The sequence below is a fragment of the Mesoplodon mirus genome, assembly GCF_964341445.2.
Source record: "Mesoplodon mirus genome assembly, chromosome: 17".
In the NCBI taxonomy this organism is placed as follows: Eukaryota; Metazoa; Chordata; class Mammalia; order Artiodactyla; family Ziphiidae; genus Mesoplodon; species Mesoplodon mirus.
In genome coordinates, this window is record NC_138993.1 from 12736497 (window position 1) to 12754800 (window position 18304).

The 18304-nt window shown below is 39.9% G+C and overlaps 1 protein-coding gene across 3 annotated transcripts in view; it reads right to left on the reverse strand.

Annotated features, from left to right (window-relative positions):
* The window catches only part of ALG5 (ALG5 dolichyl-phosphate beta-glucosyltransferase), a 40750-nt gene that overhangs the window by 18273 nt on the left and 4173 nt on the right, over positions 1 to 18304 (reverse strand). For 2 of the 3 annotated variants that reach the window (XM_082602281.1, XM_082602280.1), the window contains 3 exons: positions 15975 to 16043; positions 11319 to 11411; positions 7419 to 7532 (listed from right to left, as the gene is read on the reverse strand). In XM_082602281.1, the coding sequence (XP_082458407.1) occupies positions 7419 to 7532; positions 11319 to 11411; positions 15975 to 16043 (276 nt within the window). The remainder of the gene's footprint in view (positions 1 to 7418; positions 7533 to 11318; positions 11412 to 15974; positions 16044 to 18304) is intronic. The other variant, XM_082602282.1, reaches the window with a different exon arrangement.

Consider the following 18304-nt stretch of genomic DNA (forward strand, 5'->3'; position numbering starts at 1 on the left):
AACAGTATATGGCAAATGAGCTGAATCCAAAAAGAGCAGTAACATTACTGAGCAACCAGTAAAAAAGAACATCCTCCCACCTTTCAGGGACTAAGTAAAGTTAAAATGTCACTTAAACTAAAAACAAATAAAAAACAAAAACTTTCATTTAAAATCTCCTTTTCTTTCAGCATAAGTCTCTAAAAGCTTTTAAGAGAGTTTTGTGTATCTGTCATTCCAATATAAGAACTGAATCCCTGATAATGATCTATCAGGTGGAATTCATCTAAGCAGCTTTCAGAGTAGTTAGCTATTCTTCAGGAATGAAGGATATTCTTGTTTTTAAAACTTCCCGTATTAGAAAATGTATGTAGACATGGAGTCTCTTTCCTTTAAGCCTCTTTCAGAGTTTGGCTGAATTTCTTACTTTTTAAAAAATTTTATTTACTATGATAGCTGGCTTTTTTTTTTTTTTTGCAGTACGGTGGCCTCTCATTGTTGTGGCCTCTCCCGTTGCGGAGCACAGGCTCCGGACGCCCAGGCTCAGCGGCCATGGCTCACGGGCCCAGCTGCTCCACGGCATGTGGGATCTTCCCGGACCGGGGCACGAACCCGTGTCCCCTGCATCGGAAAGAGGACTCGCAACCACTGCACCACCAGGGAAGCCCGATAGCTGGCTTTTAAAAGTGGTAAAAGATGGTACTGTATTGTATTCTAGAAAGAAATGCTTCATCACAATCTCTCTCTCCTATTACTTTTTCAGTTAAGTGTTTTCTCACAAATTCACTGGGCAGAAGAAATAGGCTAGAAGAATTAGGTAAATCCAATTTACATTAACAATTATAAACAGTAACATCAGAATTAGTTCTGAAAATAAAGCACAAAATGTTAATAATTAGAGGTAACGGTTGTTGAGTGCTGAACACATGCTAAACACTTGACATACATTTAAAAAAATTTTAATCATTACCTCAGGATTATGAATTTGGGCATACTGTCCTTATGTCATAGATGAGGAAAGTGAGGTGGATGGATTAAGTTGCTCAAGTTCACATGGAATTTGAATCTAGGTCTATTTGAACTCCACATCAAAAATTAAGAAACATAATGGAAACGGAAATGGAAAAGGGCACAGGCATTTGTCCAAAAGACAAAACTGATTCCAAATGAGGTTGAGATATAGAAACAACATTGAAACAATTTAGAAATTAGTCAAAATCAGATAGTAAGATTAGTCATATTCACCCAATACGAACAGAAATGAAAAAGTTGATACATGAAATAAACTAGTGAGTTAAGAAAAAAATTTATTTATTTAAAAAAGAAGTTTTGATTAAAACGATTCCCCCCCTTTCCCTCAAAAGTAATATGGGTTCATTGTTAAAAAAAAATAAAATTAATCTAAAAAAAATTGAAGAGGTATCCATAGTTCCTCCATCCAGAGACAACTGATGTTACCATATTACTTTATAGATAGTTCCATATATAGGATGTTTAAAATTTGCTTTTTTCACTTAATCATGTATAATGAATAGCCATCCTATATAATAATGAATTTAACCACTGTAACTTAATACTGGACATTTCATATTGTTTCTAGTTTTTTTCCCTTATTAAAAAACACTGCTGGGCTTCCCTGGTGGCGCAGTGGTTGAGAGTCCGCCTGCCGATGCAGGGGACACGGGTTCGTGCCCCGGTCCGGGAAGATCCCACATGCCACGGAGCGGCTGGGCCCGTGAGCCATGGCCGCTGAGCCTGCGCGTCCGGAGCCTGTGCTCCGCAACGGGAGAGGCCACAACAGTGAGAGGCCCGCGTACCGCAAAAAAAAAAAAAAACAAAAAACAAAAAAACAAAAACACTGCTGTATTAAAAAAAATAAGCAAAAACCCTTGGCAATTTATTTTTATACACATTCTTAATTTTCCTAAGATAAATTTCTCAAAGTCTGGGTCAATAGATGTTAAATTATTTAAAGCTTTTGATTCATATTTCCAACTTGTTCTAAAAAATAGTGTATCAATCTCCACAGGCTCAACAGATAAATCTGGCAACATTCATTCTTTTTCTCCCTTTTATTTGATGAAAGGTGCCTTGTAACTTTCCTGCATTTTAAATTAAGAGTATTTTCGGACTTCCCTGGTGGTCCAGTGGTTAAGATTTCGCCTTCCAATGCAGTGGGTGCAGGTTTGATCCCTGGTTGGGAAGCTAAGATCCCACATGGCTCGTGGCCAAAAAACCAAAACGTTAAAAAAAAAAGCAATATTGTAACAAAGTCAATAAAGACTTTAAAATTTGGCCACATCAAAAAAAATCTTTAAAAAAAGTTAAATAAAAAAATAAATTAGGAGTATTTTCTCCTGACAATCATGAGGATATTAAATTTATGAAAATTTCTGTGGTTAGGAAAAATTGTGGTTGTTAAGATCAAGGTTTCAATCTTCTAGAACAGGGGTGGGAAACTACAGCCCATGGGCCAAAGCCAGCCTGCTGCCTGTTTCTGAAGGACCTGGGAGCCAAAAATGGTTTTTAAAGGGTTGTTAAAAAAAAAAAATTGCTGCAAAAGAGACGATACATGGTCCACAGAACCTAAAATATTTACAGGCAGACCACAGAGATATTGCAGGTTCAGTTCAGATCACCACAATAAAGTGAGTCACACAAATGTTTTGGTTTCCCAGTGCATATAAAATTTATGTTTATACTGTAGTCTATTAAGTGTGCAACAGCATTATGTCTTAAAAAATATACATCCTTAATTAAGGCAGTATCTGAGAAGCGCAATAATGCAAAAATGCAATAAAACGAGGTATGCCTGTACACTCTGGCCCTTTATAGAAAGAGTTTGCTGTTCCCTAAGAGATACACTTTCAGACTAGGTTTGCTGGCATTAAACAAACACTTGCTCTGATAGGCAGCCCTTGCCCTTCAAAGGTTTGGGAACACACTTTGTGATCTGCTGAGAAAGACTGTTGTGAAATTTTATTATACACAATCTACGTCTTTTTATGATTTCAAGACTACCTTTTAAATTTTCTTATTCTCCTGTTTGATTTTCACAAAGATCTCAGAAAAATGCTTGTGTAACTGCCTGGTCTATAAAATGAATGATTTGGGAAATGGAGGGATCGCTTTTGGGAAGCCTGGTCATCTACCCACATATTGAGAGGGTGAAACAAATATACCAGGCTCTTAGACCTGACCACATGGTCCACAAAAAAGGGAAGCAGTAATCATCACATTCTTTTGTTTCAGGAACAACCAAGCCATGAATACACATATTAAATGTTGGTGTACCAAAACCTCACTTGGCCAAGGGAACTTACTTACCGTACTTAGGACAAGGGAACACACAGGGTCATTAGTTAGCAATCACTCCAGATTCAGTTGTGCGTGGTTAATATCTGTTTCCTAGTTTTCCTTAATGTAATTTTACTCCTTATCTCTTTCATATTCATTACCTTTAACTATTTATGGCCTTAAAAACCTAAAAGCCGGGCTTCCCTGGTGGCGCAGTGGTTGAGAGTCTGCCTGCCGATGCAGGGGACACGGGTTCGTGCCCCGGTCTGGGAAGATCCCACATGCCATGGAGCGGCCAGGCCCGTGAGCCATGGCTGCTGGGCCTGCGCATCCGGAGCCTGTGCTCCACTACGGGAGAGGCCACAACAGTGAGAGGCCCGCGTACCGCAAAAAAAACACAAAACCTAAAAGCCAAGCTTGTTGAAACTATGTCTAAATGATAATTTAAGATCCAAGTCATGGCCTAAGGACTCACTCTATGATTATGGAATAAGACATCTTGTCATCTATTTGCCCCTTCATGGGTTTCTTAAATTCTATTTCGAATAGTTAAACCAGTAAACAAGTGATCATTATATACTTTGCTTAAAAAATTACAAAAAATCAAGCATATTTTTATTAAGAGGTAGAATAACTACAGGTTAGGACACTGAAAAGCTAGGAGAAGTTTTGCACTTAAAAAAGATACGAATAAGGGCTTCCCTGGTGGCGCAGTGGTTGAGAGTCCGCCTGCCAATGCAGGGGACACAGGTTCGTGCCCCGGTCTGGGAAGATCCCACAAGCCGCAGAGCGGCTGGGCCCGTGAGCCATGGCTGCTGAGTCTGCGCGTCCGTCCGCAATGGGAGAGGCCACAACAGTGAGAGGCCCGCGTACCACAAAAAGGAAAAATAAATAAATAAATAAATAAATAAAAAAACTGGAATAACTATTGACAGCCCAAAATAGAGAAGACACGTGGAAAACAGCTTTTACTCTCTGAAGGGTTGTCACTAAGAAGTAGAAATAGACTGTTTTGTGCAGCTACAAAAAACAGAACCAACCAAAGGGGCTGATTAAAAGGAGACAGATTTGCGTTTAATGTCAAGAGGAGCTTAATAACTGAGTTGAGATGGATGGGCTGCTTGGGCATCACTAGAGCAACACCAGCAGAGATTGAAAGTTCACTTGTTAGTTATGAAAAATTTCCAATAAATGAATGAGATCAAAGGTGCTGGGTGCAAACTACAGCCCATGGCCAAATCTGGCCTGCTGCTTGTTTTTGTAAATAAAGTTTTATTGGAACACAGGCACAGTCATTCATTTATGTACAGAGCTGAGTAGTTACAGCAGAGACTGTATGGCTTTAAAGCTGAAAATATTTACTATATGGTCCTTTATAGAAAAAGTTTACCAACACCTTAATTCAATAATTAAAAAGACTCCTAATTCCGCTATGCAAGTTAGGTTCAGAGTGTAAGCTTTCTGAGAGCAACTGACTGTTTTTAAGTTTTGTTAGAATCAGTAGTAGATAGGAGTCCCAAATCAAAAATAATTCTCACTGGGTTGACTGGAACTTTAACCACCTATCATCTACCTGCTTTCCACCACCTCCAAAAAGTGTTATATGATGTATATTGATAACAATTCTTAATAAATTGAGTTCAAACTAATTTAAAAGAGTCGTGATGCTCTTAAATAACCAGGCATACCCTGAGGTGCTGTAGAACAGGCTGTGAATTAACAGCTTAAACATAATCATATGCTTTAGTTCTTTAAAACTCAACATTTATAGTAACAATGCAGTAAATTGGGTTACGATTAGAAAAAAAGATGACATCAGAACTCCTTTCCTTTTCAGAGGACCTGGATTTACAAGAGGAAGGTTCAGATTTTTTTTCCAGTGTATGGTTTGGTTCACCCCCTAACTTTGGCTGAATCATTTAATTTTTCTTTGCCCCACCTCAGAATGACATATAGGCAGCTAACAATCTGACACCTTCCACTCTCCCTCCCACTCTTGGGTCCCCAAGGTAGAGAAATAATGCGGGAGAAACATATCAAGTCTCTGTAGATTCTCTGGAGAGAACTAGGAAATCAAACCCAAGAATTTCACCAGTTGGACTTTTCTTTTAGCTTATCATGATTTACTAAGAGGTGAAAAAAGACATACTTTTTTTAGTAAGAGTGAACATGTAACATATCCAATAATAATTTAATAATTTCACTGTCCAAAATCACTTTGATTTGGGACATGCTCTACATCTGTGTCAGCCAATAAGGTAGCTACTAACCACACGTATTTGCAATGTGGTCAGTGAGACTGAAGAAGTAAAATTTTATTTAATTTTAATTGACTTAAATAGCCACATGTGACTACTGCTTTGAATAGCACAGGTAAAAGGGATATTTGCAAAACTAATTCTTTTGAGAATGATATTAGTTAATTTATTTATTATCTTGAAAAAACAAATGGGAGTGGGAGATGGTGGAGGGAGAAACAATATTTCACAAACTATGAAATTAAATAGATATTTATTCCTAGGAAGAGAAATATGAGATGAATTTTTGTAATTATTATTAAATTTTCTGGGTTTTGGATGTTTTTCTTTAATAGGTTTTCTATGTGTGTTGTTTTAAATTGTTTACTTTTTGAATGATCAGGCATTATTTTAACAAATATATAATAATATTTTAACAAATATAATAATTAGGTTTAAATTTGGTTATTTCATTCATGGATAGTTCCATTTATTGATCTTATTTTGGCCCTCAATTTGTTTTCTTAGATCTGCAATTGTCATCTCACCTTCAAATGCCTGTGTTGCTGAATTCTTACTTTCATTAAGTATTATTTCTTTAGCAAAAATACTCTTGTGTAATTTTATCCTTTCCCTTGGATCACACTGGCTTTCAGATGGGGTTTATCTTTCTTTTGTATGAAACTTTAATTCTTTTCCTGTAGTAATATGTTGGTGTAGCTGCCATTTATTTCTTTTCGTTTTGTCATGATTCACATGGGTAGCTCTTGTACAGTATAGGTGAATTCTCCTTGGTAAACTTCTACCTTTTGTGATACCTATTTTTCCCTTCTGAACTAGAGTCTCAAGGCCTGAGGATTATACTTGGTGGTGGCGGGGAGCACCCTAAAGCTCTATGTAGCTTTCCTGGGTTATCTGGGTTCCTTGCTGTTGTGAGATTTTTTTGTGCCCTGTACAAGGACAAGGGTACACTCCTCTGAGGAATGGATCCAATCACGTGGATCTGTGATCAACCCAAACCCAGTCTGAAGCCAGGACAATGGCGAGCCCTAGCAATTTCCACTTCTGCTAGAATCCTGGGATACAGTTGTCTACGGGTGCTAACTCATTCTTGAAGTCTGATTCTTTCTAGATTGGGAATATTTTTTAAAAAGCTCAGAATTTGATAAATTCATCTTCTTTCTCTAAATGGCTTTTAAGAGGTGGGAATGGTACCAAGATTTTCTTTCTTTCCTCAACCTCTACTTCTTTTTTTAAACAAATGTTGATACTGGCTTTATTCATAATTGCCAAATGCTGGAAAACAGTCCAAATGTCCTTCAATAGTTGGACGGATAAAGAAACTGTGGTACACCCATACAATGGAATATTACCTAGTGATTAAAAGGAACAAATTGCTGATATACATAGCAATTTGGATGAAACTCGAACGTATTATACTGAGTGAAAGTCAACCTCCACTTTCTGAAGTTATGGCACGAACTTACACATAATCTTTTTTTGAGAGATTGCTGCTTGTGTTTTGTTTTTGTTTGTTTCATCAAAAACAAGAGTCTGGTGATCCAGTTTCATTTCACATCTTTACCCAGACGTCTCAATCTATGCTTTTAAATAAAAGACTTAGCTAAATATGCATAATAAATATTAAAACTCTGGTAGAAGTGGAGCAATTTAAAATTGAGAGAGATGGACAGAATATTAAATAAGTAATTGTCAAGTGAATCTCAGAAAATCAGCAAATGTTTATAATAAAATATTAGCTCTTCTGTGGGACTGTATACAGGAATTTCACACCAAAAAAAAATCTCCCAATTGTTTAACTTATAGGTAAATACCATTTTAATTTTACTTTAGACCCCCTCGATTCTTTAATGAATATTGTTTAAACTATATTCTTATACTCACAGGCCAAGGCTGTAGATCATTCAGTCCTTTTTCTAATTTCTCAATATCTGGAAACTTTGTGGCTCCATCAGCATCTGCCATAAGGATCTTTTCTCCTCGAGAACTGAATACACCCTGGATTTAAAAATTTCAAAGAAAAGAAAGTTGCTTAAAATCAAGGTTAAATTTGTTGACATATCAGTTTAAATTCGGTGACATATCAGTTTGTACTTAAAATATCCAAGAATTAAATATTAGGTATGAAATGGCGGAAAGAGGCCGAAGTTCACTGAACGCAAATTACATTGATAAGATCTTTCTAAAAGTAGCTAATGTCTACTTCATGATTTTAAAAACTTTGTGAAGTCATACTATTAATACCTTGGAAAATATCAAGAAAAGAAAATAGATTTGGATAAGTTAAAGATATGCTGCATCAGTAAGAATAAAAATGTAAAATACCTATCATAAATATTATATCTGTACTGTATATGTATTATGGTGCATAAAAGGGATCAGGGGTTCCTTACAGCAGCATATGAAGAACAAAACACAGATAGCTTTGCTATGACATGCATCATAACATGATAGATCTTCAGTATTTTCTATTATGGAATCTAAAGTATTTTAAATTAAGAAATGTGGAATGTCACTAAAATTTAGAAAGTATGGATATATTCAAATGTTATTTTGTTATCTGAGGCATCTGACACTTAGCAAAATTATGCCATTCAATTTTGAATTGATTGGTCTTTTGGGCAGAATATGGCTCTACGAGTGTATATTTCACCCAGAAATAAACTATGCATCAACTCTTCACTTGATCTTAGCCAAAAGGCCAAAAAGTGATTTATGCATCAACTCTTAATTTCATGGTGCATGTCAGTGACATGCACCATGTCACACAAGACAGTGTGTCTTAAGTGTAAATATATTTATGGTTTGATACAGAATACAGCTTTGATGTCACTCAGCAGTGTGACTATAGATAAGATGTATGTATACAAATCTAGACAGAAATTTGATCAATTATTGTATAGTATAAGGCTACTAATTAGTATCTGTAATTTTCTTTACCATATCTGATAGAATATGGGTAAAAAAGCAGAAATAAAAATGTTATATTTAATCTATAAACATCACATATTAAGTTTTGGAAAAGAGTAAACATTACAAGGCACAAAATCTGTAGCCATATGTTTGAAATAAAAAAACCAATAAAGGACTATTTCAATGATACATGATAAGGCTGAACTGTAGGTTGTTACACAATATTAATGGAAAATTGCCTTTGCCCTCAAACTTGTTTCAGCCACCTCATCATTTTTTTTAAAGGGGGCTTCTGAATGCCTGCTACTCTCACATCCTATCTGGATGGCCTCCACTTCACTGCCAGACTTCTTGGAAACAGTCTAAGTTAGCTGCTCCCACTGTTGTCCATTCAGTCACACCCTCTCCCCTCTGTTCTTTCTGATTTTCCTTCTTCCTCATGTGCCTCTTTGCCCCAAGGCTTGGTTCTTGGCTCTCCTTTTCTTCTATACCCTCTTCCTTGCCAACTGAATGGCTTCAACTCTCAGCTGATACGTGTGGATGACACTCACACCCTCTCCACCAAGCTACTCTGGATACCACTACTTGGCATCTCAAACTTAGTATGGCTCAAACTCAACTAAACATACTGTCTCTTAAACCAGCTCCTCTTCCAGTGCTTCATCTCTTCTCTAATGACATCCTCCTCCTCTCAGGTACCCAAGGCTACTTACTGGTAACTCATTGCTCTCTCCGATCACCTGACACAATTCTACCTCACTTTGCATACCTCTCATATTCGTCTTTTCCTCTTTCTCTGTTGTGTCACCATCATAATCCAAATACTCATGGTACCTTGCCTACACCACTGCGCTGGCTGTTGTCACTCTGTCAATGGTGAAAGTCTAACAGCCCCTAGCCTGAAGTCTGTGATCTACACCCACATAACCCTCCAGCATATCTCTAAAGTCAAGCCTCATGTACCACCAGAAGTTCCTTTGTTGTGTCTTTGTTCATCTGCTCCTCTGCAAGCTCCCTGCCTCGACTTTTGCCTAGAGAGTTCCTAATCCTCCTTCAAGAGTCCATCCAGAATTTATCTCCTGTGGGGAGTCTTTGCTGCTCCTCCCAGAGCATTTATACTGGAGCATTTACAACACTAGTGAACTATGATATCCTAAGGACAGGACAGGTATCTTTCATCTTGGCATCTCTAATGAATCTACCTGGCACTTAGTGAGCACTCAGATGTGGGCTGAATAAATATGAATGGGTGCATTTAAAGCCCACGATGATATTGCATCAATCTTATTTTCTTTTTCTCCTTTCTGCATATCCTGTGACCCCGTCAGAGCAAACTCACTGCTTCTAGTACATATCCCAAGAGTTCCTACTTCTGTCTTTTCTTGCTTTGCTGACTGGCAGGCTCTTCTCTTAAATCTTTCTCCATATGGGATCAGGGAGGTGAAGAGCACGATTTCATGGTTAAATTAACCCAATCCAAATCTTGCCTTAATATCTATGTGACCTTGAGTAAGTCACTTTACCTACCTATGCCTCAATTTCCTCATCTATATAATCAAAATAATAGGACCTAACTCACTGAGATGATGCGAGGAGGTTTAAATGTGATAATTATGTTGAAGTGGTAAACTTTTGCTGTCCAGCTCAAAATAATCAGTCAGCAAGTGGAAGCCAGTGTTTACCATTGTTGGAGGCCTGGCTTCAGGGACGTATCTTCTGTGAAGTTTGCTATTTTCCTCATGTGCCCAAGGTTGTTAGTTACCTACCTAATACCTATTATTTTCTTCTTTCTTACAAATGGAACCCTGATTGGGCCGAGAATGAAATTGTCAGAAAAAACATCTCTCAGCCTTCCTTGGAAATAGGGGTGGCCCCGTGACACTGTTCTGGCCAGTCACTGGGTGGAGCTTCTGGGAAAGTTCCTTAGAAGGGGCAAACTAACTGGCATGCGTCTTTTGCCCTCTGCCCTTCCTGTCTGGAATGAGGAGGTAATGGCTGGTGCTCCCACAGTCACCTTGTGTGCAGGTGGGCAGGAGGAAGAGGGAGTGAAAAGGCAGGAAGCTGGGTTCCTGAGGACACGGAGTTGTTGAATGAGCCCTGGACTGCCTACATCTAGACTTCTTTTGGAGGCACAAAATAAATAAATTAACCTCTACGTCATTTAAGGCACTGTTGTTTGGATTTTCTTTCCATATCTTGCTTTTAGATCTTTTTCAGTGTATCTTGATTCCTACCTGGTATGCCTCTGCTGAAAGTAACCTCTTCTTTCCTGAAACTTCTACTGTACCTCATCTGTGCCTCTCTCATAAGTACGATCACTTTTTGTATTAGACTGTAAATTACATCAGGAGTGATCATATCAAATTTATCTTTTTTTTTTTCAGTCGCACTGTACAGTTTTTGGGGATCCTAGTTCCCAAATCCCTGCAGTGGAAGCACGGAGTCCTAACCACTGGACCACCAGGGAAGTCCTAGATTTATCTTAATTCACACTAACATGTTTTGCATAGCACCTTCATATAGGTAAAACTCAATACATGAAAGCATTTTGTAAACTGCAAAAAATCATGTAATCTTATTATCTGGTAACTATGTCAAAGACATAAGAGACAGAGGGCAATGTTTTCAACTTTGAATAAGATAAACATTTTCCTGAGTCACCCAGTATGTTATAGATATGGCATGATATTTTAAAATTTGATATTATATATACATATATGCATGAAGTTATTATTAAAAGCAATTTACCACTAACTTGAAAGACTAGTATTTAACTAGCTGGCTGTAGAACATACATGTACTGTAATCTCCAAAAGAGGTTATTCAAAATACCTTTATATTTCAAATAAAAATGTTGAAATTAGGTATTACCATCCTAATAGCTCCGCCTTTCCCACGATTCTTCACCAGCGTTATCACTCGTACTTTGTCACTTCCATATTTCTGGCAATATTTAAAAGCTACCTGTCAAATTATATAAAAGTCAGAATAAAATCAATTTGAATTCCAAGACAGCAATATAAACTGGGTCTCTGATTTTGGCTTAAACACTGCTATTCTAATTGCCCTCTCCTTGTGACTAGATTATACCCACCGCACATTTTGGTGGCCGAGAGGAGTTGTTGAATTCCTGGTGCCAAGATCCGACACTGACCTACTAGGTCGAAGTCACAATTCACTTTCCTGCAGAGGAAACACCAGAACAGGTGTTCTGACCTGACTACTAGGTCGAAGTCACAATTCACTTTCCTGCAGAGGAAACACCAGAACAGGTAGTGGCCATCTCTTATTCTCTTGACTTTTTTGCCTAGGCTACCAAGCTGCTAGAAAAAATAAAAATAAAACCCATGCTCTAACTGACTGGCACACAGTTATGATCAGGTTCCCAATACTGCCTAATGACCTGTTTACTTGTCAGCAACTGACCTTATTCCCCAGAGAAGCTGTTTGTATCCTAGACCATTTTCCCGAAATCTTCTCACACGAATTCCTGGCTCTCAGCAGATAATCATCCATGATCTTTCCTCTTCTGAATCTTCAATCTCTTCCTCCTTGCTGGGTCCTCAGCCTCTAATATGCTCAAAACTCCAGCATCTTAAACATTTTCCTTTGATTTCACTATTATCTTAAGCGACTGCCATTACTCTTTGATCTAGTATCACAGTCATGAAATGGTGATCTGCATTTGCTATCAACATCTCTTTGTCCCTCATTTAGGCTTCAAGCCACTGGGGTGTGGCTCATGCCCTTTGCTTTTCCACATCACCCTCCGCAGAACCTCTTCATCAACGGCACCCTTGCCTTCTGACGCTCATTTCCATAGGCAGTCATGAAGTTTTTCTTTTTTAATTTTTATTTATTTTTGGCTGCATTGGGTCTCCATTGCTGCGTGCAGCCTTTCTCTAGCTGTGGTGAGCGGGGGCTACTCTTTGTTGCAGTGCGTGGGCTTCATTATTATTCATTATTATTAATAATCAAAGTGGGGCCTCCCTGGTGGCGCAGTGGTTGAGAGTCCGCCTGCCGATGCAGGGGACACGGGTTCGTGCCCCGGTCCGGGAAGATCCCACATGCCACAGAGTGGCTGGGCCCGTGAGCCATGGCTGCTGGGCCTGCGCGTCCGGAGCCTGTGCTCCGCAACGGGAGAGGCCACAACAGTGAGAGGCCCGCCTACCGCAAAAAAAAAAAAATCAAAGTCATGGAACAGTGATCTATATTTTCTATAAATCACTCTGCACTACTCATTTAGTAATGAACTGTAGCCCCTCCCCACTTGGCTATGAGCTACTTAAAGCCAAGGATTAATATATATGTATATATATATGTATATATATGTATATATATATATATATATTTTTTGTGTGTGTGTGTGGCTGCTTTGGATCTTGGTTGCTGCGCGCAGGCTTTCTCTAGTTGCGGTGAGCGGGGGCTACCCTGTTGCGGTGTGCAGGCTTCTCACTGCAGTGGCTTCTCTTGTTGCAGAGCATAGGCTCTAGGCGTGTGGGCTCAGTAGTTGTGGCTCACAGGCTTAGTCGCTCTGCGCCATGTGGGGTCTTCCTGGGCCAGGGCGAGCCCTGTGTCCCCTGCACTGACAGGTGGATTCTTAACCACTGTGCCACCTGGGAAGTCCCGAGGATTACTACTTTAGTGCCTGACGCACAGCCTGGAATTGATTAATCTCATGAACAAGGGTAGCCACCGTCCTTTGTACAGACTGATTACAGGACTGTGGTGGCACTGTTAGTTGCTCACCCAACAAACACCTCCTTCCTTGCTCTTTTGGCCCCAGTCTGCGTAGTGACAGTGTGTGCAGTCCCAGGAGATCAATCGTGATTGGTCCAAATCCTCTTTACCATGTATTTATACTTTCCCAGCCCCTCTTGCAGGCAAGGGTGGCCATGTCACCAAAGCTCTGGCTCATGGACTCTAGGGGAGGTCTGCTGGAGGGTGGGAGCTTCTTGTGAAGATTTTTATTCCTGGTTATAAAGGGAGAGAGGCACACAAGAGAATTCTTAATGTCCTGACTGTCTCAACTGCCTCAGGGTCAGGGATATTTGGAGCTGTGCCCATCTGATGATGAGGGAGCGTGTGGTAACTGAAAAGACGTGGATCCAGCCACCTGACACTGTCCAAATGCTGAAACAACAATGTCCAGACCTTCTGGCATATGAGATAATCAAACACCTTCTGTTACATAAGCTCCCCTCATGAGACACTTTCTAACTGATGAAAATATCGAACACATTGTGCTCTATTTCTCTGGAGCGTGTCTCCAGTATTAGATGTGAAGTCCTTGAAGGCAAAGGCAGGGCTCCATCTTTGTATTTTAGCACCCGTCCTACTCCTTGACTCATGTTAATGGCTCAAGAAATGTCTATTCAGAGAACATTTATTTGAGTTGCTGATGTTTATTCTGGGGTGGCAGAAAGCATGATAGTCATCATAAGACCCAAACCAGGAACATGAAGTCACTGGGCATGTAGCTGAGTGCACTGAAAGACACTTGACCAGGCGGGGATGAGGGCTCTTTCTAAAGGGGACGTGATCTGGCTTTGAAGGAAGCAAACACCACTGAGGCCCACCTGCTTGACCTATACAGACACTGACACTTCACAGTATGCCCTGCAGAACATGGCAGCAGCTGACACTTGCTCACCATTTGTGAATTCAGCTCACATGGAATGCTTACCTTTCTGGCATCTTATGTTACTTGAGGGTATAATAAATATCTCTGTACAAATGCAATACTCTCTTATTCTGTACTTTGGCATAAATTTTATCCCTTAGTTTAAAATTCCTTAAGAACAAGAACTATATCTAAATTTTTTCCCAGACCCCTCGGAGAGTGAAACGTGTTATGGAAAGATAATAAATACTCAACTTAGGGGAAAAGAGTTTCTTTTTCTTTTTTTATTTTTTTTATTTTTTATTATTATTTTTTTTTTCCGTACGCGGGCCTCTCACTGTTGTGGCCTCTCCCGTTGCGAAGCACAGGCTCCGGACGCGCAGGCCCAGCGGCCACGGCTCACGGGCCCAGCCGCTCCGCGGCACATGGGATCCTCCCAGACCGGGGCACGAACCCGCATCCCCTGCATCGGCAGGCGGACTCTCAACCACTGCGCCACCAGGGAGGCCCTCTTTTTCTTTTTTTTAAAAAAAAACTTTTACAAACTATGATTTCAAGTTTTCTGTTTCTCCCAACCTTGGGAACAAGTGCGAACCTCTCCCCCTTGGATCCTTCCAGAGAGCAGCCTAAGACTCACGTGGCAAAAGGCCTTGAAGGAAATACTCTTCAGGAAAAGCTGCTGCTTCTCAGCTGGGCTGAGGCTGCTCTGTCATCTCAGCAGTAGATGCCCGATGCTGACTTTCTACACCACTCCCTTCATATACTAATAAACTGTTGGACAGTTTGTGTTCATCTTTCATGTCATACTATTCCAAGTGCAGCACCTACTCTTCCTAACACAGATCCACCAATACTTTCAGGCCTCTATGCCTTTGTTTACGTTATTTGTTTTTTTCAATATGAATATACTATCCTCCATGTTCCTAGTCATTATCACCCTTAGAGGTTTAGTTCAAAAGTCACTTCTCTTTCTCTCAAATTCTTTTCAGCACCTTTCTCTTTGGCTTTATTTTTACCTGCATTACAGAAATTGGAGCCGTGCTGCCTGACTGTCCTGGGGGCTCCTTACACCAGGGGGCAGGTGCGTGTACCTGTGGGGTCCAGCCAGTGTCCAGCACTTCCTGCACAGCTGGAGTTGACCAAAATCATACCTGACGAATAATCAGGTGAACAGATATTTCCCTGTATATTTATTTTAAGATCTATTATGTTGCCATTTAACAGGAATGTTAATAGCACTGTAAATGAATCTTTTATTATAGAAACATGAGTGTCAAAAAACAAAATGTGAAGCAGTCGTAATAACAAAAATACTTTGATGTTTGGAGAGTAATTTATCAGGATCACTGACAAGATTTAATACATGTACTACTGCAGGATTAATGCACCAGGGCCCAGCAGTTACAGGTCTAGGAATGCAGGAAGGAGAGAGGATAAACCCTAAGACACTGTCACCCCATGGGTCAATCTAGAAGGGACTGTGGGGTAGGCCAAAGGACATACCCAATCCCCAGGGGCAGATATGAAAGTGTCTTCCTATTTGCATGACTACTTTAGAAACCATAAGTTAAGGTAGAGCATAGAGAAAAGAATTATGCTTAGAATAAAAGGAACCATAAATTGGTGGGCCAAGAGGGTTCCCTAGAGGCCAAGGTGAACTGTTGTTATGTGTACTCTCTCCCTATTTGGTGACCTTCCAAGCTTCCCTGGTCTCAAGGAGCAGTGGAAAGGCAGGTATGTTTTCCAGCTTCCCATATATGAAATCTCTCTGCTTTTTCTACTACCCACTTATGTTAAATGGAGAGTATCTGGCACACCTTTAGGGTTCTCTGACGAGCGGAAATATGATTTTACATTTGCAAATTATTCCATCTGTTGGCAATTCTAAAAGCAAGTTTACTTACCTTTGAAGTCTCGTCTTTGCTGCCATCATCAACTACTATTACTTCATAAGTGAACGTAGGATCTTGTTTCTGCAAGAAGCAAAAATAAAATACCACAATTTGGCATGACTGCCATCAAGATTTCTAATAAAGTTGTAAGGAAGTTAAGAAACAACTGTTTTACAAATAACCCAATTGAAAAATGTGCAGAAGACCTTAACAGACTTTCTCCAAAGTAGACATACAGATGGCCAGTAGGTACATGAAAGGATGCTGAACATCACTAATTATTAGAGAATTGCAAATCAAAACTACAGTGAGGTACCACCTCATACCAGTCAGAATGGCCATCATTATAAAGTCTACAAATAAATGCTGGAGAGGGTGTGGAGAAGAGGGAACCCTCCTACACTGTTGGTGGGAATGTCAGTTGATACAGCCACTGTGGAAAACAGCATGAAGGTTCCTCAGAAAACTAAAAATAGAATTACCATATGATCCAGCAATCCCACTCCTGGGAATATACCCAGACAAAACTATAATTCAAATAGATATATGCACCCCTATGTTCACAGCAGCACTGTTCACAATAGCCAAAACATGGAAACAACCTAAATGTCCATCAACAGATGAATGAATAAAGAAGATGTGGTATATATATACAATGGAATATTACTCAGTCATAAAAAAGAATGAAATAATGCCATTTTCAGCAACATGAATGCCACTAGAGATTATTATACTAAGTGAAGTAAGTCAGAAAGAGAAAGACAAATGCCATATGATATCACTTATATGTGGAATCTAAAATATGGCACAAATGAACCTATCTACAGAACAGAAACAGACTCATAGACATAGAGAACAGACTTGTGGTTGCCAAAGGTGGGGTGGGGGAAGAGGGCTGGACTGGGAGTTTGGGGTTGGTAGATGCAAACTATTACATTTAGAATGGATAAACAACAAGGTCCCAATGTACAGCACAGGGAACTATATTCAATATCCTGTGATAAACCATAATCAAAAAGAATATTAAAAAAAAGAATGTATACATGTGTATAACTGAGTCACTTTGCTGTACAGCGGAGACTGGCACGGCATTGTAAATCAACTCTACTTCAATTAAAAAAATTTAAAAAAAGAAACAATTGTTTTAGTGTTGATATGTATAAATATGAACATAAATATAAGTGCACAAAGCACATAAAGGAAAAAGGCCAAGGACAGAAAGGAGACCAGAGACTGGGTGGGAGTTGAAGGTGAACACGGACCAAGTCTCCATGGGCCTCCCACGCTCCCCTGGCTGCCCTCCCGAGCACCACTCAGAGGCTACGAGGTATACAAGGCAAAGCCATGAGGTCTGAAGTCAGGGGTGCAGGTTCCACGTGGCTGTGCCACTTCTTAGCTTTATGACCTCGGGCAAGTTAGCATTTTGGGCCTATTTTCTCGCCAAAAAAAAAACCACAACCTAGTCCACCTGGCTGGTGTGCAGATTACACATAACAGAAGTGGCAGAAGCTCAAATATAATACAGGCTCAGTCCTCTTCCTCTTTTATTTCCTCTTTTGATGAATCTTCTCTTTTCCCTTTACACAAAAAAACCTAAAACAAAGTAAATCAAAACCAGGAGTTTTCTAAAAAAAAGAAACAGCCATAAATCTTACTTATTCTCTTTTTTTTTTTTTTTTACGTGGGCCTCTCACTGTTTTGGCCTCTCCCATTGCGGAGCACAGGCTCTGGACGCACAGGCTCAGCGGCCATGGCTCACGGGCCCAGCCATTCCACGGCATGTGGGATCTTCCTGGACCGGGGCACGAGCTCGTGTCCCCTGCATCGGCAGGCGGACTCTCAACCACTGTGCCACCAGGGAAGCCCTTTACTTATTTTCTTAAACTCTCCCAAGAGATTCCAGTGGCAGCGGATACAAAAGAGGGGCACATGCTACTTTTCTTCCCTTTACGCAGAGAAAGCAGAGGAAAATAAATGAGGGGGGACTTTTCATAATAATACTGACATACAAAATGATTTCACTCTAGTTATAGGTCTTTTTCAAATAAAGGTCTTACTTAAAAAGTCACAAAAGCAAAAACAGCATTGTGCTGTCATACAAAGTCTGCAGACACACTATCACTCAATTTTAAGTATATCATCAGGCAAGAGAGGATCAAAGAGGGGAGGGAGAGTCCGTAAGAGGAACATCAGCTTTCCTGTTTGCTCTGGAAGGAGTGTGCTGTCGGGCTTGCCTGCAAATGGCTGACGGCTGTCAACATGCTGAGCACAGAGGCCAGGACCACGATGGCCCGAGAACGGCCGGCACTGCCTCTCACAGTGGATCTAGCCTGGGGTCCACA